Here is a 23425-nt window from a genome sequence, read left to right on the forward strand (position 1 = left end):
ATACAAAAATTAGCTGAGCACAGTGACGGGAACCTGTAATTGCAGCTACTTGGGAGGCTGACACAGTAGAATCACTTGAACCTGGGAGGCAGGGGTGGCTGTGAGCCAAGATCATGCCATTGCACTACAGCCTGGGTGACAGAGCGAGACTCCGTCTCAAAAAAAAAAAAAAAAAAAAAAAATTCTGGACGAAATGATAAATGGAGAAGATGGGAGGTTCCTTGGATGGTTATAGCATGCTCAGTCTAGTGTTTAGGAGGTGAATGGACAATGTGGGATAATTTTAGACTTTAGAAAAATTTTAGTATCTGTCAGTGTTAAGTCTGACAACAGTATGGGGAAATGTGGATATTCACATACCAATGGGAGTGTAAATCGATTCAACAACTTTGAACATCAAGTTGGCAATATTTGGTAAAACTGACGATATGCACACCCCATAATTTTCAAATGTATACCATGAAGAAAGTTGCAGCAGCATTTTTGATGAATATTTTTAACAAATTAATTTTTCATCACTAAAAGAATGGATAAATAATACTGGTCCATTTAGAAAATGGAATATTTTACAATGAAATGAAAGAGTATGAATAAATCTCAAAAACACAATGTTAAATTGAAAAATCAAATAGAAATATATTGTTGGCCAGTTTGCGGAGTCTCATGCCTGTAATCCTAGTGCTGTAGGAGGCCAAGGCGTGCAGATCACTTAAGCCCAGAAATTCAAGTTCAGTCTGAGCAATGTGGTGAAACCCTGTCTCTACAAAAAAATACAAAAGTTAGCCGGGCATGATGGCACATGCCTGTAGTCCCAGCTACTCTGGAGGCTGAGATGGGAGGATCACTTGAACCTGGGAGGTCAAGTCTACAGTGAGCCAAGATTGTACCACTACACTGTAGCCTTGGTGACAGAGTGAGACCCTCTCTCCAAAAAATTTAAAATATATATGTGTGTGTGTGTGTGTGTGTGTGTGTGTGTGTGTATAGATATATCATTATGTGACATTTTAAAAAGAGCAAAACCATAGGTATTGTTCACGGATATACATTTAGTTAAGGGCCATAAATATGAATAGGAAGGATATACATCAGAATACTATGGAAGAAGGAAACAAAATAGGAATTTTTAAAAAATACAAAGGAGCTTACATCTCTTTCTGTGATTTAACTTAATGATCTAAAGGAAATACCACAAAATGCTTAGATATTTTGAATATTTTGGGAAAATAAATAGCCATTATACATAAGCCTGGAATTTCTTAACTAAGAAGTGACTTGACATGAAAGAAAATCTGTAAGTAACAAGTTTATAAGCAAGTTAATGAGGGAGCAATTACTAGATCCTATGTTAAATGGCTGTTTATATTTTCTTTTGTATGAAGGATAGTTGGATGTGAGAAACAGTGGGAAGAAATGATTTTCAAAATGTAGGGAGGTCTTTTAGGAATGAGATAAATAAAATTATTGAAGAATTGATTTGGTCCCTGACATGTTATTTGATAGCTTAAATGTGGCAGGCACATAGAAAGCGTGGCTACTCTTATTAGCAGATGGATTTGGTTGGGTTGTAATGAGATACCCTGGCTCTCAGATCTCAGCTTAGCCTCAGAGACAGCAGGTGCTTAGAGTGTAGGTAACCTGGCATCTTCGGTTAAGGAAATCAAGGCTAGATGATGTTTAGAATATATGTTATTAGAGCAGTGTGAATTTCACGTTTCACTGTTTTTTACCAGTAGAAATTCCATTTTCCTTATATTACAAAAGATAGTATCCAGCCTGTTTTTTAATCAACTACATGCACCAACCTCAAGCACCATGCAAAATATGAGAAATTTTCCTGGCAAAGCCCAAGACCTCATCTTCTGTCAGAGCTCTTATCTTCTTCAGAAGCTGTCTCTTCACAAAACCAAAATGAGCTTTCTAAAGAGGTTAGTGTAAGCCCAGCTTAAAGCTGCGAAAGCAGAAAAGACTAGTGTGTACCTCCTATGCTCTCTTGGTGTGGTATATGCTATGGCAGTGTTCTCACGTGCTTCACCTGGCCTGACTCAAGACAGAATTTTAACTTTGATCTCGTTCTTCAAGAGTCATTTCCAGAGATACCGTTGCCACCACCTCCCTCAACGAGTCAGAGGCTTGAGTTCCTGGGCTTGGGAAGGGGTCTGACCAAACAAACTCCAATGCATCAGCCAGACCCAAAGCCCATGGAAGTCATAACTTCATTTCTAGTTGGTGGAAACCTCACCAGCCTTCACAGAGACTAGATAATTTATCATAATAGGGGCAGGAGGAATGGGGGCACTGTCACAAAATGTGAAAATTACATCTCTTTAACAAACTCCAAAACACAGAGAATGCGTATTTCTTTGTTTGTTTTTTTATTGTTGTTGTTGTCTTTTAAAGTGGAGTTTCACTCTTACTGCCCTGGCTGGAGTGTAATGGTGTGATCTCAGCTCACTACAACCTCCGATTCCCAGGTCAAGAGATTCTCCTGCCTCAGTTTTCTAAATAGCTGGGATTACAGGTGCACACCACCACTCCTGGCAATTTTTCTGCATTTTTAGTAGACACAGCCTTTCACCATGTTGGCCAGGCTGATCTTGAACTCCTGACCTCAGGTGATCCACCCACCTTGGCCTCTCAAAGTGCTGGGATTACAGGTATGAGCCACTGTGCCCGGCCTAAGAATACATATTTCTAATAGATTGATGCAAACTAATGGAATTGTTCTTTCTTATAAAAGCATAGCAAACAGAATTAGTGTGGAAAACAACTTTCATCCAATTTTACACAGTATATTTTTCTCTTTGGAGTTTGCATAAGATGAGGATATAAACAAATACATTCTTCAACCAAGATTGAAACAAAGGAAAAAATATACGGTAATACCTGTTCTTTTGGCCCAAAGATATTCCCGGGTTATTTTTGAATAGTGACAGCATTCACCATAGTATGGGACAGTCCTGAGGAATGCCCTGGGGAAGTGAAGAGTCAGCACTTAACTTTTGTTCTCACAAAGAAAAATTATATTTTATGATTTTAACAGAGGAGACCCTGGCATTCACACATATAACATCTAAGATATCCGCTTTCCACAGTGTCCCAGAAGTCTATTACATAGTGCTGATATTTAAGTTCCAAGTTAGAATCCTATGCACGGCAGGGGAGGTCAGTGGATGAGTGAGACTGCACAACTACAGGGCTCGTCTCAGGGGCGCTTTGTGTTCTCTGCCTGTGGCCCGCACAGTAACTCTTGTGAGGTGTCAGTGGAAATGCTTCTCTGTGTATACGTGTTTATCAATCAATCAAATGAGAAAGAAAACTCTCATAGGGTATTTTTTTAAACAATGTGATGTGAAGATGTACACAAGAAACATGTAATTCTTGATGGCAACATGTTCAGGGTGTAGGGACAAATGTGTCCATCCCTGAAGCCAGAGGAGGAGAGTTTTTAAGAACAGGACAGGCTGGGCGCAGTGGCTCACACCTGTAATCCCAACACTTTGTGGGGCCAAGGCAGGCAGATCACCTGAGGTTAGGAGTTTGAGGCCAGACTGGCCAATATGATGAAACCTTATCTCTACTAAAAATACAAAATTAGCCAGGTGGGGTGGCGCATGCCCCTGTAATCCCAGCTACTCGGGAGGCTGAGGCAGGAGAGTCACTTGAACCCGGGAGGCAGAGGTTGCAGTGAGCCAAGATTGCGCCATTGCACTCTAGCCTGAGCAGCAAGAATGAAAAAAAAAAAAAGTAAAGAAAAAAAGAGGCCAGAACTACAAATGAGGAGGGATAACCAAATCTTGAAAGCTGTAGAAAGGTCCAACTGCATGTATAAATAATTCTCAAACTTGAGGATTTTTGATGCTCTTAGACCGTATCTTCGAGAATGTCCACTCTGCTTCTAAAAGAAATTCAATCACGATTATGTATCAAGCCTTACCTTTAACTCTGCAGGTTTAAATGTATTCTAAAGTGAGGCATGGAGAGCATACTAGTCGGAGGGAAACAGCAGCACTGATTCTCAACGTGGCACAGTAGTTCTGCATGCCTCCACCCCACCCCTTGCTTTTTTAAACTTTTAACTTTTAAACTAGGAGAGAGCCCTTGCATGGTAAATCATTTACATGCCATCTGGCTGTACATAGCGTAGTTGATATAGAAGCAGACTTAAGTTCAAGGTAGATTTTTTGCTCTTTCTTTTAAAGTATTTCTTATATTTAAAGTACTAACAACAGGGCTGTGATTTGGTGGTACTTAAAATTATTATAACAGATTTTAATCGGCCTTAAAAGATTCTGCTTTACCCTGTACACAAACTAGAAAACACAGATGGGGCAACAGACCAACTAAGAGAAATAAGAAAAGTGAATAAAAAGGCCATGGATTAATGCCTAAAATCTTCTCTGTACATTGCACATGAAAATGAGTTTGATGATTTCATTGTTCCCCATAGGTATGCACCACAAAATCACTTTTTTATTATTTTACATCTCTGCCTGTAGAAGTTTCAGTTTTGAATAAATCAGTTAGAGCTGATTGGCTTTGGTTTGGAGCAGTTATAACAAATGAACAAAATGCAAAGCTTCTGGGGAACAGTAGTGTGGTGATATCTCAAAGGGCTCCCAGAGATCAGGGCTCTTGGCCAACTCTGGAGCGTTAGTAGAAGCACACACAGTGGAAAAGCCTACTTATTAATGGAAAATTTTATGAACTTTTATTATGCTCTTAGATGTACTTTTAGTAAACAAGACAATTGTAAATCTCTATTCATTTTTTTGTAAACAAGAAAAGTAGTTTTAGTCATGATTCTTTTAAAAAATGAAACTCTTAACAGGTGTTGATTTCAAAAAATCATGAATTTTTAAGCTACGTTTTATTATTTTTTTAATAGAGATGGTGTTTTACTTTGTGACCCAGCCTGGTCTTGAACTCCTGGGCTCAAGTGGGGGCCTCCCAAAGTGGTGGAATTATAGGCATGAGCCACCACACCCAGCCTAAACTAGGATGAAGGATGAAATTCCTTCACTTTCGTTTCGAAGCAGTAATTCATGTGACAGAAATGAGAGGTATTTGGAAGAGTTTAAAATGATTTCCTGAAAGAAAAATAAAGTCCGTTAAATGGAATTTAGCTGAAAAGTGAATAAAACTTATGAACACTTTCATTCCCACTCATCCCAAACCAAAAATATAAGACTTTGGAGAATGAAAGAAATTTAATGATTGTGACTTTTCCCTCACAAATGTTCATATTAGAATGTAAGTCAGAATGTAATTTTTTAAATAAAATGTGAGCTAGACACTTGCATCATTATGTTGTAGAATCTTTCACCAGCTGGGAATTACTGTGATCATTTTCTGTAGAGATCTACATGTATTAGCATCATCTTCATCGGTAAACATTACATTTTACTGTGTACAAGGGAGTATCATTGATGTGTTCTCTCCTCTCAAGGAGTAAACAATAATTGGAGTTAGAAAATAAGTATATGCTTAACTATAATTCAAAATGAAAAATGCAAAAATGCCATGAAAATATATAAATACAAAGTATGAGCATTCTTCATAAAGGAGAGATGCATTTAGTTAGAAAATGAAAAGAAGGGCATGAAGGTATCATTCTGTAGGAAGGGTAGATGATGTTGGCAGAATTGTGAATGGAAGGAAATGGCCAGATAAAGCTGGATTCAGGGGGCTTCGGGGATAAGACTCGTCATTGTTCCCAATGGAAAATGAGTTGCAGGATGGTTGTAGAGGGCTGTTGAACCTTATTTGGTAGATGGTGGGGAAAAGTCAAGGATTTCTCAGTAAGGACTGTCTTAAGGAAAGTTTGCATGCATTCAGTTACTAGAGAAATACTACATGGGACAATGTATAGTATAACAGGACTTCAAGGAAATCCATGAGAGGCAGTGGAAAAAGAAAAATATCAGTGGGTAAAAGCACGAGCACTCAGCAACTGATGGAATGAGGGGCTCAAAAGAAATGCATGAAAGTTTGGAACCTGGGTGACTGGGAAAAGGATCTCTCAGTTGAAACTCAGAAACCAGGAGAAAGAATAGGACTTGCGTTTGAAATGAGTTTTGAGGAATACTAGCCAGTACGATGCTGGAAATGAGACTGGTGTTGAGGGAAGAGGTCAGAGCTGGGGATGTTGATTTGGTATTCATCCCCTCTGAGACAGTCATTGAAATTGGGAAAGTGATGGAATTCTGTGGAATTGCTGAGAAGCTCACCAATAAAGAGGCAGAAAGAAAAGAGTAGGTAGCAAAACCTTGGGCAGCAACTGACACATAGCGGTATGCGGAAGGAGATGAAGTTAGAAGGATAGACAACCAGAGAGAGACGAGACCCAAGAGAATGATGTATTTCAGCCAGCAAATGCTTTTTCTAACGACAGATAGTATTTTATAACAAGACACATAATTTCTGTGACAGCTACTCAATCCTGCTGTTGTAGCACTAAAGGTGCCAAATATGAAGTAAATGAGCATGACTGAATACAACTTTATTTACAAAGACAGGTGGCAGGGCCCACGGGGCTTAGTTTGCCCCTCCCTGAGGCCAAGGGAGAAGAAGGTTTTAAGAAGAAGCCAGAAATGGAAGTGAAAAGGAATAACCAACAGTCTTGAAAATTGTAGAGAGGTCCAGCAACATCGCAACTGAGAAGTGGACCTTGCATTAGGGAATTATAAGAACATTATGAGGTTTTGTTTTTTTTTTTTTTTTTTTTTAACATAATGATAGCAGAAGCCATTACACTGTCAAGTGCACAGAGAAGAATCGGGGGGGAAATGAGTAAATTGCATATTATATCTACACAGTACCAACATCCCAAGATTTACATAATTGATTGAAGTTTTAAATCGTCATTTGGGGTTATATGGCCATCACAGTTGCTGCTCTGTAGAGGCATTAGCAGTAGCAAAAGTAAAGGAAACAAGAATCAAGGCCTCATTGAAACATTAATAAGCAAAATGGGACCCTGGAGAGCTAATTCTAACCTTGGAGTTCACCATCCTTTGAGTCAAGCTTTATTTACTCATGAATGTTTCTCTCGCTGTCTTGATGTGCTAGAAAAATTAGCAATCTGTTTGAACAACTGATACTCTGAAATTAAATGAAGTCAGAATATCAGTTGTACAAATATATTAGGAAAGACATGCCACATAGACCTTGATGTAACAAAGTCCTGAGTTTTAATTGACTATGTGCAGCCAGCATGAGGCCACCAAAGAGATAAAAAGCTTGTGCTGTTTTTAAAGAATATTAATGTCATAGATGATTCCTATGTTTGTGGCTTCATCTGAATCCCCCTATGCTCCAGGCACAGATAGCCAGGGGGATCCTTACCAAATGACACAATTTTGTATCATGTCAGCCTTCTGCTCAGTACCCTCCAATGACTTCCCTTCTCACCCAAAGCAAAATTCAAAAGCCTGTGTCACCCTCCAAGGCCCTCTGTGCTCTACATGCCTTCCTCTGCCTCTCTCTGTCCTCATCCAGTTCCCTGTATTGATTCCAGCCACAGCTTCCTTGCAGGTCCTCAGGCACATGAAACTCATTCCTACCTGATCACCTTTGCACCTGTTTGCTCTGCCTGGCATGCCCCTCATCCCACACGCAAAAACCAAAAAGCCTCACCTGTAAGCTTCTCTTAATTCCTTCAAGCTTTTGCTCAAATATCTTCTCCATCTGGCCTTTCCTGGCCATCATCTCAAAAATTGTCCACCTGCCACTAACCCCATCCACCTTCCCTGCTTCATTTTTCTATGTGGCTATGAGATGCTCAAAATGAAAGGTTATACTTCTTGGAGCGTTAGCCTATCTGTAGCTGATTTAACAGAAAGTATCTTGAAGAATCTTAGGAGAGTGCATCCAGTTTCTACCCTAAGTAAGGGCCTCTATGGAATAAATGAAGAAATATTCTTTAGTGTCCCATGTATCCTGGGAGAGAATGGTATCTCAGACCTTATAAAAGTAAAACTGACCCTTGAAGAGGAGGCCTGCTTGCAAAAGAGTGCAGAAATACTTTGGGAAATTCAGAAGGAGCTCAAGCTTTAAAGTTGCTTAAAGCTACCATTCTGTAGATTGAAGATGAAGTAGTCGTTATGGAATTGTATATGTCAAACTTTCAAATAAATTTGAATTCTAAAAGTTGGAAAAGAAAAAGATATACAGTATCTTTTTCTTTTTTGTTAGTAATCTGTATCTCTGTAATGCGAGAGCAGGAATTTTAATCTGCCTTGTTCACTCTTCTTTCTCCAGCAACCAGAAGACGGCTTGCTACCTCGTAAAACACATATATTACCCAATATGTGTTCTGCTCTGTAATGGTGTTTTCAGTTTAGGTACATGTAAAAAGAAAACTGCCTAATTACAATAGCCCAGGAGAGAGTGAGAGATTTGGAAGGAGCGTTATATAAGAGAATGAATGAAAAAGCAGTAAATTTACTTTCAGGGTAAAACAGAATGATGATTAGCTACTAAGCGCGGAGCCAGGACTAAATGCTTTGCGTATATTATCTTCTTTACTCCTTAGAGCAGCAGTGGCAGGAGAAGAAACTGAAGATTCCCGATGTGAAATCATTGCCCGAGGTCAGATGCTTGCAAGTGACAGGGCCAGAAGTCATCTTATGCTCCCTGAAACCAGAGCCATGTTTTTATCTTAAAGAAGCTTCATAATCCTCCTTGTTTGCGATTTCCGCATAGAATGAGTTGGAGGAGGATTCTTCTACCCACCGATACTATGCATTTTACCCCTAAACATTCCTCCCCAAACATTCATTTTTCCCTTTGTGCGGTACTCCCCCACTGCCCTCCTTTCTAGAATAAAGCACCAGCTCTCCTGGAAGCCGGGCTTTCTATAACTGGGACATGTTTCAGTCTTGGCAGGGTGAGCAATTAGGGCATCCGCAGGTAGCAGGGAGCCTGTCAGTGGCTGAAAGAGGGAGAAAAGAGGCCCATCAGCCCTGTGGCCTCTGCCTGCACAGCCACCTCACACCTTCTGTCTGTATGTGGCCCTCTCTTCTCCAGCCCTGACGTGTGGCAGTGAAAGGATTCAGTATCTGCTTCTGGGATTCATTCCTGTTAGGAAACGTTACTCTGTCAGCTTTCATATATGTACGTAGATTGCTGTGTTATACACATTTAATGTTGCAACTTACAGAAAAACGTCCTTTTCTTTAGGAGTGGCTGCATAGGCAAGTTTACTTCAACAGAAGTTAGAAGGGTGTTTGATCTTTTGACAGCGTGCAGGCTGAGGTGAGGTGAGGTGAGGTGAGAGTGAATTAGTGCCCCTGCATCTGTGTCCTTCTACTGTTACATGAGGGGAGGAAACAAGCAAAGTTTAAATGTCTCATGAGAGTTGAAGAGGACCAGACATGAAATATACCTTTGAGTGACCAGACACCAGGGAGAACCCACCCATATGAGCATCCTATTAAGTCTGAGCTAAGGAGAAGACCTAAAACGTGCTGTTCAGTTGGCACAGTGGCTCACGCCTGTTATCCCAGCTACTTGGAAGGCTGAGGCAGGAGAATCGCTTGAACCTGGGAGGCAGAGGTTGCAGCAAGCTGAGATTGCACCACTGCACTCCAGCCTAGGTGACAGAGTGAGACTCCATCTGAAAAAAAATTAAAAATATAAATAGATAAATACATAAATAAGTATCATTCATGATAACCAGATGGCCCCATAGGACCCAAGAAGAACCTTAGCTATGCAGTACTGAAGGGTCAAAGAAGATACCTCAAAAGCCAAAATGCCCGTACATACATTTGAATATTTTCCATTGAGAGGTAAATGACATAGAATGCAGTAGGCAGCTTTTATGTCACTAAAACAAGGTTGGCTCTTGGGAAAAGAATAAAGGAGAATATTGTTAGAAGAAAACAAATCTAATTTTGCAGATCTTAATTGGCTTTAATTTGATTCCGTAATCAGACAACAGTCTCAACCAAAAATGTTCAGAATGCTTCACCCTACTGCGTGTGTGGATTATATGTATAGCCAGAGAAAACGAGGTGACATACAGAAAGTGGAAGTGAGGTACAGAGACAGCTCCATTGGTTAGAACCCAGAATGTGCCTTAATTGAATCTGGTTTCAGCTGTTGGCCACCTTTGATTGACCGAAACTTGGCTGCCTGTTGCATCTGTTTACACATCAAGTTAGGTTACAGCTCACCATGTACAGAAGAAACTTTAGACCAAACTTAAAAGTGTATAGAGGCAGCTTTAGGCCAAACTTAATTCAGTTCAATATTTTTAAGACTGTAATTGTACTTGTAGTTCATCCACATCATTGCTAGGAGATCTCTAGAAGGAGCTGGGCGAGTAACCTGGTGCACTGACTTTATATTGCTGACCTACAAGTCACCCTAAATTGTAGTAGAATAAAATAGTAAGTCTTGTCTTTTTCTTTCTTTCTTTCTTTCTTTTTGTTTTTTTTTTTGTTGTTGTTGTTGTTGTTGTTTTGAGACAGGGTCTCACTTTGTTGCTCAGGCCTGGAGTACAGTGGTGCAATCATAGCTCACTGCAGCCTCAACCTCCTGGGCTCAAGTGATCCTCCCACCTCAGCCTCCCAAGTAGCTGGGAGTACAGGTGTGCATCACCACATTTTGCAAATTTTTAAAATTTCTTGCAGAGATAGGGTCTCACTATATTGTCTGGGCTGGTCTCAAACTCCTGGGCTCAAGCAGTCCTCCTGCCTCAGCCTCCTAAGGTGCTGGGATTACAATGGTGTGAGCCACTGCACCGAGCCTAAAACAGCAGGTGTTTTATTTGCTCAAAATTCTGTGAGTCAGAAATGTGGCATAGGTTTAGCCAAGAGGTTTTCAAGCAGGTCTCACCTGGGGTCACTCAGGGCTGCAGTTATTTGGCGGCTGTAACGTAGCTGGTGAGTCTAAAATGGGAATGGCTGCCAGCGAGCAGCGTGCCTCTTACAGGCTCACCTGGGCGTCTTTGCAAGGTGACTGGGTTCTAAAAACAGCAAGAGGAAAGGGGAAACCCAAGGTGCAAGAGCTTTTCAAGCCTCTGCTTGTGTCACATTTGCTAATGTCCCATTAGTCACATCAAGTCTTAGAGCCAAGCCCAGAGTCATTGTTGAGAAGTGGCCACATAAGAGCGCGGATACAGGTAGACATGGTTTCCTGGAGGGATCTTTATAGTAACAATGTACCATAGGTGAATATTTGAATCAAAGTAAATCAGGTCAACTTCAGGTGTTGGGATTCTGATATTTTCTCCCCAGGATTTTGACACATGGAATGAAACTCGCATAGGATTCCACAACACCTCCAACTCCAAGGAATGACCCTCTACCAGCAGTAAGCTGGGATACCCAAAACTGTCTGATCCCTTTTTCATTAAAAAGCAGTAAAATCTAAAGTGTAAATTCTTTTCAGGTGTTTATAGATCATCTCCCGTTCTCTTACTTACACAAGTTGATGTTTTTTTGTTTCTGGTGTCCAGGTAACTTCCTTTTGTCTCTAAATGTTCACCCCAGAGAATCAGCCCTTCCTAAATGGGCTGAGATGCTCAAAGACTAATGGAGGTTAACTAGGGTTGATGTCCCTATTCTACATTTAATAAAAATAGAGTGGAATTATGCAAGTATGTAGATAAGCTAATCATCTGACCTAATCAGCAATGCAGATTTTGAAAAGCCTTTCTAATTACTTCCTCAGCTTGGCTGAAGGTATGGGTAAAAAGAATTTTGCAGCATGATGGTAGCAGATGTATTTCATAATATTTATTGAAAATATTGCAAAGAAATCCTCAATTATGCTCCTGAAAAGTACATCAAAAAGATATCATATTTAACATATTTTAAACTTTCATTAAGATATAAACATAACATAATGAGATGATCATGTAACAACTTCACACAAGGTTTTGGAATCTTTCATACAATCAGACTAACTTTCAGAGCCAGATTGCTCACGGTTAACTGCCTCTATCTTCCTTGAGTTGTATTACTATAAGAGCTCTAGTTGTCTTGGACAAAATGGGACAATCAGAATATTTTCTTTTTTCTTGGCTGTTTGCAAATTTGGTGTCTTGGCAAAGGCTTCATAGCGCGTGATGTTTCGACAACTTAAAATGTTAAATTGTTGACATTTACAGGTGTATGAAACACCACACAATATGTGATTTGGAAGCTTGGATAGATCTGATATTCATTTTTTTTTTTTTGGCTGGCTTTGAATAGTTGCAAAAGGCTGTTAAATGAATCATTTTAGAACAGGATTGTCCAAAAAGAAACTATCTGTGAATTCGTAGCTGAAATGACTGTGTCGTTCCTGGATCGTACGTTCTTTTAGCGTTGCTTGTTTGACCTTCCATTCTGTGCGCTGCTCATTATCTTTCCAGCACATTCCTTTATATGTTAGCCTCAGCCAATTTCTGTTGCCTACAGCCAAAATTAATCTTAAATGATATGGTTCCTTCAAGTGCCCTTCGAGTGACTGAGTAGTCAAGCTCTCTGTTATCAGATGGTGATGGAACCAGTTTCTCCAATATTCCTCTTCTAGTGGATCTCCTCCAGAGAGCAGATGGAAAATAATCCTTTTGTCCCATAGCTCATGGTTCAAAGAAAATATTCAAAAGCTCTTAATAAATATTACTGCCTAATTCCTGAAATTGGAGGAGGTATAGAGTCATGTGACAGTGAATTTTTTTTAAGGCAAGGCCAGAAAATATGGATAATCTGATGTGTGACAATTTCCTTGTTAGCCGTGTTGAAGTGAGAGCATAGTTACATAGGAATTGAAAGTCAAAGTATGACACCTTTTATATGTCCAAACACTTGAATCCCTAGATCAGTTCCTCAGCCTAGGTACTGCTACCATTTTGGACTGGCTCACTCTTTGCTGTGAGGGGCTGACTGTCCTGTGCATGGTGGAATGTCTAGCAACATTCTTAGCCTCTGCCCACTAGATGCCAGGGGCACCCTTCCTACCCCCCTAAGTTGTGACAAACAGTAATGTCTCTGGATATTGGCGGGTGTCTCTTGGGAGGCAAATTTGCTTTTGAATGAGGACAACTACTTTAGATTATTTGAATTAATTTCTTTTACATTTAATATTTACCAAACACTTCCATTGTGCAAAGCACATTTTGATATATTTATATTTATAGGCAGGATGTATGTCAAATACTGGTGCACAGTGTACTTATATCTAGGTTCGCTAGATGTAAATTCTTTCCTAACCAAGTGTAGTTAGCAATATGTTGAAATATGTTGAAACTGTCTAGGTATAGTTTTTCTAGCCAGATTGTAAATATCAAACACAATCATCAGAAGTTGCCATTTCATGGCTAAAAATGGTGCATTCTCAGCAATTCCATGTGGTTCTGTATAATGTATGATACACGGTAACCAAAAAAAGGGATTTAAGCAAAAAAAAAGAAACTATAAAATGTACCGAAATGTCACTGTGACCATGATTTCACCCGCATTTCGCTTTCCCTGGCAAGCGGTGGTGGTTTTAGAAATCTTAGGCAGCCATACGGTTTAACAGTGTGGTTGTGTAGCTCATGCGTTTTCTTTTAATTGAAAAGGTATGCCTAGTTTGTGCTTGAGGTGAAGGCTGATAGAAATTCTGGGCAGTGGTTGCTAAATCTGTTCATAGGGAAAAGGAGATGGAAATGAAATCTAATTTTTAGAAATATGTGTTAACATATGTTAACAGTAATCCTCTCATTTGAAACGATCTGATAGTCTTGGTCAACAGAGGTCAGAAGATTGTGCCATTTCCTGCTTTGGCAGATTCATGGTGGGAGGAGAATCATATCTGGACATGCCTTTTTGAAAAATAAAATCGGGATAGAGTTGAAGAGCACTGTCTAGCACTGAGAAACACGATATCTAAAATGCTACCACTTCTGTCATTTTTACGCCTTCAAATCCCAGCTTATAGTAGTAAAGAACTTGGAGACAGTGATTCACTGAAGAAAAATACCTATACTTTCTTTTAGTCATGCAAACGCTGTTCTTCTTTTAACTTATTAGGAGAGCTGTAAGCAACTAATATCCCCTTACTGCATGCTCTCTACCTTCCAGGGAGAGTGCTACTGAGCAGTGAAATGGCCAGAACTCTGGCAGCGGAAGGAAGGAGGAGGAGAAACCAGAGGGTTGAATGGTAGCTCAGAAGCTACGTAATCAGCTTTTGGCCACTCAGGAGTTGGTAATATTGTGAATTTTGTAGTTTCTACTCTATAATCATACCCTGAAACTCTTGAGAGCTGGTGTAGGTATTGTAAATCCAGTGAAGGTGAAAAGAATCACTAAGTACTCAGAATATAAAACGTAGAGCTGTCACTAATTCCTGTCATGTCTAGAGAATTCCATTTGTGTGATATGCACAGAAGAGAAGTTCCATGCTTGATGTTGGTCCAGGACAAGGTTAACTTTCTGCGCACTGATTTTAATTCATTATATATGCCTTTTCTCCCCAGCACAAATGGACCCCCGAGGCCTATCTCCCAGACAAAGTAAAAGTGACAGTGATGATGATGACCTGCCAAATGTGACCTTAGATAGCGTTAATGAAACTGGATCTACGGCCCTTTCCATAGCCAGAGCAGTACAAGAGTAAGTATCACATTCACAGGATGAAATAAGAATTGCCAAGGTGTTCAATGGATAATGGAAACTGCAGCGCCTCCGGTCCCCCAGCCATGTCATTCTAGCTGTGAACTGGCATGAATGTCAGAAACTTTTCATTGAGCTGGTTGCTCTTTGGGAGATTAGGGCAGAGAATAGAGTATTTGAAAGAGTTGGAAATTCATGCTTTGATAAGATACAAGACCTCTGTGCATCTTTTCTAATACCTCCCTCGCCCTTCTCCTTAACTCTGCAAAAAAAAAAAATTGTTCTTTTTGAATGTCACTGTTTGATTATCATCATCATTATTATTACACAGTCAAGGGAAATGTGGCAAGTATGGCTATCTCGTTTTGACAGGAAATTACAGAATAGCTTTGTAGAAGATTTAAATTTGGAAGATAATATGTTCATCCCTTGAAAAGTAGGAATCGTATGTGATTTTAAAATGAATCCTTTCTCTCTCCTTTTACCTGGACCATGGGGTTAGATGTCAGCCCCCGTTTATTGAGAATAGCTGCTTTTCTATCATTGTCAACTTTGTATATAGAATTGAACGTAAACTATTTTTTAAAAATCTGGATATGTTTGTTTCATAGAATAAGTTTTTTCAGCTTTATTGAGGTATAACTGACAAATTAAACTTTATATATTTAAAGTATATGTGCTGATCTAATATACATATACATAGTGAAATGTTTACCATAATTAAATTAATTAACAGATTTATCACCTCACATAGTTACCTTTTTTGTGGGTGAGAATGCATAAGTTCTACACTCTTAGCAAATTTCAAATTTCAGGTATACAGTACAGTATTATTAACTATAGTCACCATGCTGTGTACGAGTCCTCAGAATGTATTCTTGTATTTTTCTTTTCTTTTTCTTTTTTTATTTTTAGTTTTTATTTTTATTGTTTATTTTATTTTTTTATTTTTAGAATTTATTCTTATAGCTTCAAGTTCATACCCTTTGACCAGTATCTCCTCTTTTCTCTGACACCCCAGCCTCTGGCAACCACCATTCCTTTCTGTTCCTATGAATTTAACTTTTTTAAAAATCTTCCACATATAAGTAGTTTCATGCAATATGTGTCTTCTAGAGTAATTTTTAATAACATAATTTTGAAGATGAGGAGGATGTAGTCACTGTTACTTTTGACAAACTTGTTAATGAACATTTCAATCAAAATTATCTTAGTTACCTCTCTTATATTATTTTTCCCAAATGTTGACTAAATACCTACTTTGTTTTATGCATTAGGCTTTGGAATTAAAAACATAAAAATAAAAGAGAACTTTGGTATGGCATTTCAGAATTCACAGCATAAGTGTATGTCTCTGTGTATATAAAATGAATAATATATCTATGTTATAGAGATATGTATTATGTGTTGATATTGTGTATGAATATGCATGTAATATATCAGAGAAAACAAGATATAATGGATCTAAAATGAACAAATTTCCATGTAAGCTCTTAATAGCTGTGTGACTTCTGGCAAGTTATTAATCACTCTGAGATGTCTCTAAGAAGAAAATCAGAATAGTTACCTGACAAGGCTATTGAGAGGGTTTTCATATAGATACAAGGTATGAAAAGTATGTCACAAAGTTTTGGCACATAGAGAGCTTCAGTTATTGATAGAATTAGTATTATTAGTGATAATAACAGAAGGAATTAGTAATTATAGTACTAATAGTAATAGTACTAGTGTAGCAATTTTAAGTTTATAACCATGAGGAAATATAAATACAGCAAGTGTCATTATTCTGATTTTACAAATAAAGATTTTAAGGATCAGAGGTTAATGACTTTTTTAGTCATATGATAAATGGTAACAAGGCAAAGTTTAGAACTTTCAACTCCAAAAACATCTTTTTCTAGATTGCCTATAAATCTGTTACCAGTAGTATGATTCTACTTGAGCACTTATAAAAACATTGTTTGCACACCTGTAATCCTAGCACTTTGGAAGGCCAACGCAGGCAGATCATAGATCATGAAGTCTGGAGTTCGAGATCAGCCTGGCCAACATAGTGAAACCCTATCTCTACGAAAAATACAAAAATTAGCTGGTCCTGGTGGTGGACATCTGTAATCCCAGCTACTTGGGAAGCTGAGGCAGGAGAATTGCTTACGAAGGTTGCAGTGAGCTGAGATAACACCACTGTACTCCAGCCTGGACAACAGAATGACATTCCTTCTCAAAAAAGAAGAAAGAGAGAGAGAGAAAGAAAAAAAACACATTGTTTATCTCTTACTTGTTTTGTTCAAATAACTTCATTTCTCCAAAGTAAATGTTGACTTGATCCAGTATAGACACTGAATCCAAGAGGTTGCTGAGATCTTCCTCATCCCTGACTCACCACAGTCAGCACAGTGATTCTGATTTTGTGTGAACTAAATCCTAAAATTGAGGAGTCTGTGTTCTCTTCTGTTTATTTAGACTAAATGATGATAAATTTCAATTCTGAGATGAATAAGTTTCATAGACATTTCAATCACATTGTTTTTTCTGCATCATTCTGATGTATTTTTAATTTGTGTGAGTGTGTGTGTGTGTTTATAGATGTATGCATTTTTTTAAATTAAATTTTAAAGTTCGGAACTGTGGTGACTATAAAGTATGCTTACTCCATTTGGGGCTTATATAGCCAATAATTACATTGACTTCTTAAATATAACTATTTTTGTGCTTTTAATATTATGTGCTTATTATATATTAGTATATTTTAATGTGTAACTATTTAATAGAAACTTAGGAACTGAAGCTTAATATTCAACATAACTCTTCTAATTTGTTTTCTTTTTCTTTTTCTTTCTTTTTTTTTTTTTTTTTTTTTTGTGCTGGAGTCTCACTCTGTCACCCAGGCCGGAGCGCACTGGTACCATCTAGGGTCACTGCACCCTCCGCTTCCCAGGTTCTAGTGATTCTCCTGCATCAGCCTCCCTGGTAGTAGGATTACAGGCACCTGCCACCATGCCCAGCTAATTTTTGTATTTTTTTGTAGAGACACAGTTTCACCATTCTGGCCAGGCTGGTGGCCTGGCCACTCCTCGCCTTATGTGATCCACCTGCCTCAGCCTCCCAAACTTCTGGAATTACAGGCATGAGCCTCCACGCCCAGCCCACACATTTTCAAGTCGCAGTGTTTTATATAAGAGTGCAAATGCTTGTCTTTGTTATTATTACAAAAGTTGCATTGATTTGGTAAATAATACACAGAGCTAACAACTGGGGAGCCCTAGAATACCAGGACCCATCAGTAGTTAATGAGACATCATTCAAGACTCAATGTGCATATGTCAACACTGGGAGGTGTGCAATGAAGCAAAAAGAATGTTCTACAGAGACCTCTTAAATGTAGATATACAGATCTTTGAAAATTAATAGTAATACATTAAAATTGCATTCTGAAATAAATATATAATTGTTATAGAATTTTTTAAAATTCTATACATAGGTCAAGTGACAGAAGTGGTGACGGAAGTCAATAAATATATGACATTTTATTAAGTTAAATGTAAAAACTTTTAAAATTCTGTACACAGGTTTACTCAAAGTTAACTTTCAGTGTGTACAATTATGAACTTGTCTTCCTGCTTTTGTTAGTTTCTCCTCATTCATTAAGGCATATGACTATTTCACTATTAATCTCTTTCCTCTTTTTCTAATTGTCTTTCATATCTTGATGACTTCTGTAAGCTCAAAGGCTGTCAACAACAAAAAAGTCCCAAATATTTCATTATAATATGATCATTAAACGTAATGTTTTAAATAACAAAAGGATAAAATATCAGATTAGCATGTAAAAAATGAAAACATTTCAGAGGACATCTGTGGATCTCTCTACTTCCTGTACCTGAAGAACTTTTCTAAGGGAGTGAGGTTGAGAAGGATGACTCCAGGTAGGGAGGTGGTAAAATTAAAAGTTTTCTATATAGTACAGGCAGCACACTTTAGAAACTCTGGGCAACTAATTCACATTTGTCTTTACAATTAAAAACCAAAGGAGCCATGGTCTAAGAAGGATTCTAAGATTTGCCTCTTATTTCCTTGGCCACCAGTAGAGTATCAGGGAAGGGAAGAGGAACATGGAAAGGAAAGGGATATGAAGGAAGATTGACAGCAGAGGCTGGAATTGCCTTGCCCGGGACCAGCCTTTCTGTTGTAGGCCTCTGACAAGATGCTAAAGCACAGGTAAATACCTCTAACGGAAGCTCTTGGCTCCTGCCTATTCTTGCTCATAGTCTTGCCTCATGCAATAACTGTTCAAGTTTGGGTTTTTAATTTGGTGCCTTACTTTATCGACATTACTGTATTTATATAGCATGAACATTTCTGAGCTAGGAAATTATTTTTCCTAAATGTTTAGCGCTATGCATTTTACTGTTTTTTAAAATGAACTTTTAAAAATGTTCCCTTTGATTTGATATGCAGAAATTGTTAACCAAGATGCATCTACCCACCCCACCCACCACCACAGATATTCAGATATGCCTGTATTCAAATTAAAAAGACCAGTGCTTAGTGGCTACAGCAGCAACCTGAGTCAGCCTCCGTTTACATAGATTTATGTAGTGAGTCTACTAAACTGTGCTTGATCACTTCAACCATTTTCACTAATTAACTTGACTCTCATTTATCCGCTCAGCATCAGTGACTTTAGGTATATTGGAAGAAGCAGCCACAAAGAAACCCACAGTCAGGGTCTCTGCCTTTTTTCTATTTCAATTGTATACATACTAAGTCAAAAATCATGTCTTCAGTGATCTGACAAAGCCAACTTCCCACAGTTTTTAGAACATCTGTTTCATTTTGGTCTTGGGTTTTTTTTCCCCCCTCCTTGATGATAAAATAGGATCATTACCCTTAAGAACTTGACAAACGTAACTATGAAATAAGTGTTTGGAGAAAGAAAGGTAAAGGCACATGACAAGAGCAAATTATTATAATTAACTTTAGTCCTAGGCAAAATAATGATGTCTCTTTTTTTTTTTTTTTTGAGATGGAGTTTTGTTTTTGTTACCCAGGCTGGAGTGCAATGGCACTATCTCCGCTCACCGCAACCTCTGTCTCCTGGGTTCAGGCAATTCTCCTGCCTCAGCCTCCTGAGTAGCTGGGATTACAGGCACGCGCCACCATGCCCAGCTAATTTTTTGTATTTTTGGTAGAGATGGGGTTTCACCATGTTGACCAGGATGGTCTCGATCTCTTGACCTTGTGATCCACCCACCTCGGCCTCCCAAATAATGATGTCTTTTTAAATGGGTAAAGAAAGTTCAGCTTTGTTATCCAGAGCCGCTAATTTTTGTACCCCTTTTTCCTCTTTCTAATTCCAAATATTCATAATGCTCATTTATTAATGCAAGTAAAAGAATCAAGTTCCACCAAACTCAACTAGTAACATCTGAAAGAGAGCACTCCCTGGAGGAGTTTATGTTTTACTAGGAACAAGCTATAGGACATGGATATTTCAGTGACTGAAGAGGGGAAGGGTGGGGTGAAAGGTGGAGGAAGAGACATAAGATGCTAAGGAGATATGCCTATTTCCCAGAATTAGTCCTTGCAGAATTGATAACTATGTGTTACTGTTTAACTTACTCCGTATCTGAGTAGTAGTCTACTGTCTCTGGTTTTGATTATAATGCTCAGTTGATAGTATTAGTACTCAGGGATGTTAGCATCCCTGATATCTGCCCCTATGAAAATGATATTCTTTTAAAATGGTTCATTGTCAATTACATTTAAGCCAATTAAAACACTTCACTGTCATTCTCTCCCTGTTTTTGTTATTATATGACTTATATGAAGTGCCCATCATCTTAAAGAAAAACAGCTAGTGAATTTCTGGAAATGTAGTCTTATCTTTGGTACTTTTTCACGTAAATGCTCTTTGAAAGAACAACTGTGGTAGCAAGGTAGATATCCTGTTGCTTCCTCAGGCTTCTCTTATTGCTAGTTTGAACGTTATAATCCTCAATTTAGAAAATTATATTTAACAGTCAAAGAAAGTTAGAATCTAGGGTGGGGGTTGGCTTTTGTTTATTTGTTTTTGTTTTTCTTATTTTAAGCTTGCATGGTTAGTTAACACCCCTTCTATTTTTCTTAATCTCCTCATGTATGATGGCGATAATGTCTTTTAAATCACAGTAGAGAATAGTAAAAGAGATGAAGAAGAAAGGGAAAACAAGAATTGTTACTGAGAGGTGACTTTTCGGCAGATTCTATGAAAACTCAGTTTTAATTTGCCCCATGATACTGTTTGTGTCCTACAGATAAAGAAACAGAGAGCTGGAGAGGTTTATTCTCTCCCCAGAGGTCTCAGAGGTTTTCTTTCCTTTTTTTTTTTTTTTTTTTTTTGCAAGTTCATATTCAATCCCAAGGTTGTCTGACTGCAAACCTACATTTCTTTATGAGGGGGAATCTCCCTTCCTTTGTTTTTATGTTGTGGCTTTAAAATCTCTAAAGCAGGTGGGTGCTATGGTGCACACCTGTATTTCCAGCTACTTCAGGCTGAGGCAGGAGTGTCAGTTGAGCCCAGAAGTTTAAGACCAGCCTAGGCAACATAGTAGGACCCCCCTCAAAAAAAGGAGAAAGGCCGGGCACGGTGGTTCGTGCCTGTAATCCCAGCACTTTGGGAGGCCAATGTGGGTGGATCACCTGAGGTGAGGAGTTTGAGACCAGCCTGGCCAACATGGTAAAACTCCATCTCTATTAAAAATACAAAAGTTAGCTGGGCATGGTGGTGGGTGCCTGTAATCCCAGCCACTCAGGAGACTGAGACAGGAGAATTGCCTGGACCCTGGAGGCAGAAGTTTCAGTGAGCCGAGATCGCACCACTGCACTCCAGCCTGGGCAACAAGAGCGAGACTCTATCTCTAAGAAAAAAAAAAAAGACAAAAACTGTCAGGATGCGGTGGCTCACGCCTGTAATCCCAACACTCTGGAAGGCCAAGGCGGGGGGATCACTTGAGATCAGGAGTTGGAGACCAGCCTTCCCCTGGCGAAACCCCATCTCTACAAATATACAAAAATTAGCCCGGTGTGGTGGTGGGTGCCTGTAATCCCAGCTGCCTAGGAGGTTAAGGCACAAGAATCACTTGAACCCAGGAGGTGGAGGTTGCAGTGAGCCTAGATCACACCACTGCACTCCATCCTGGGCGAGAGAGCAGTTTCCTTCCGCCCTCCTTCCCTCCCTCCCTTCCTTCCAGACGGGGCCTGTGGTTAGAGTGCAGTGGCATGATCTCGGATCACTGCAACCTCCTGGGCTCAACCAGTTCTCCCAACTCAGATTTCTAGCAGCTGAGACTACAAGTGTGTGCCATGATGCACAGCTAATTTTTATATTTTTAGTAGAGACAGAGTTTCGCCATGTTGCTCAGGCTGGTCTTGAACTTCTGGGCTCAAGTGATCCTCCTGCCTTGGCCTCCCGAAGTGTTGGGATTGTAGGCATGCCCAGCATCAATTTTAAAACTTCTAATCTTCAAAGCCATTGTTACTTTAATATAATTTGGTTTAGGGAGAAATAATTATATCAAATACATTCTTTGATATATATATATTTAAGAATTCAGCTATCAATCTCAACATTATACTGAAATGTAAAGAAATAAAATGTAAAATATTAGCACGTTTTAAGATAATCTTTACTGTTACTATTATTCAAAGAAAATCTTGGGGAAAATGGGGTTCCATATTTTAGTATCAGCATATTTGCCGACATTCCCAAGCCCCCAAAATGAACATCCCTTTAGAATTGCTTTCTGTTAATCTATAAAAGAAAAAGTTGTCTGAGAGTTAAAAGGGTACTGAGTCAACTTACTTTGCACCCCTTGATGGAAAGATTTGAGAATGTCTGGGCCACATCTCTTCTCTGCTGACAAGAATTAAGCCAACTGCATTGATTATGTTCTGAGAAAAAGCCCAAGAAAGCTCATGTATTTGGTCTCGAATTTTAGTGTTAAATTATTTCAATTTAGCTCTTATATGCCTTTAATGTAAGGCATATAATGCCTTATATGTCTTTAATGTAATCCTGGCACATTAAAAGATGCTAATTTTTATTTAGCAAGCCTAGTAGCTTTGGGACACCTTTACATCCTCACTTCAGAGAATACCAAAGAAATACTCTTTGACTCAGATATTTAGGTGGAAGTCAGCTGTCTGTTAGTGACTAAATGTCATGCCTGTTGAGATGCTGCTGATGGGCAAATCAGGGAGGCATTCATTCTTGCCAGGGGAGATAAATGCTGTTAGATTGCTCTTTTTTGAAGGAGGTGAGAAAAAGCTTTGATTGACTTTGAATGACTGTAGATAAAACCTAAAGTATATGCTTTGCCATTATCATCCCACCAGTATTCTAAGCTTTACAAAATTCAAAATAGTGATCACTTAGTAACTCAGTCCCTGGGTGTTTAGGAGCCAGATAGAGACCATACGCCCATACATAGTCCTTTTTATCTGCTGTGGTGGGACAGTGTTGGTCCCTCTTCAATTTAAAAATATATATATAGTGGAATTTGGCTAATCACTTAATACTTGAATTGTTTCATGAATTGTCAACATTAAATCATATATTCTTTCAAAGAGTCCTTAAGTCATTTATTCAACTCTTGGGTACATGCTGGAGATACAGAATGAGTGACTCAGGGTTCTGACTGTGAGGAGCTCAGAGTCAAGCTTTGTGGGATGGACTAAAGTCTCATGGGTTAAAAATATTAAATGCCACCATGAGAACAGAGGTGGTAACATGTAACTCTGATTGGAACAGGAGGAGCGTTGGCATGTGGAGGAGTGTATCAGGTCATAATGAC

At 38.8% G+C, this 23425-nt stretch overlaps 1 protein-coding gene across 19 annotated transcripts in view; it reads left to right on the forward strand.

Annotated features, from left to right (window-relative positions):
* KLF12 (KLF transcription factor 12) overlaps window positions 1–23425 on the forward strand; it is a 653112-nt gene that overhangs the window by 503451 nt on the left and 126236 nt on the right. For all 19 annotated transcript variants that reach the window (XM_078347015.1, XM_078347211.1, XM_078347076.1 and 16 more), the window contains one exon: window positions 14456–14591. In XM_078347015.1, coding sequence (XP_078203141.1) covers window positions 14456–14591 — 136 coding nt within the window. The remainder of the gene's footprint in view (window positions 1–14455; window positions 14592–23425) is intronic.

Source organism: Callithrix jacchus, chromosome 1 (genome assembly GCF_049354715.1).
Source record: "Callithrix jacchus isolate 240 chromosome 1, calJac240_pri, whole genome shotgun sequence".
In the NCBI taxonomy this organism is placed as follows: Eukaryota; Metazoa; Chordata; class Mammalia; order Primates; family Cebidae; genus Callithrix; species Callithrix jacchus.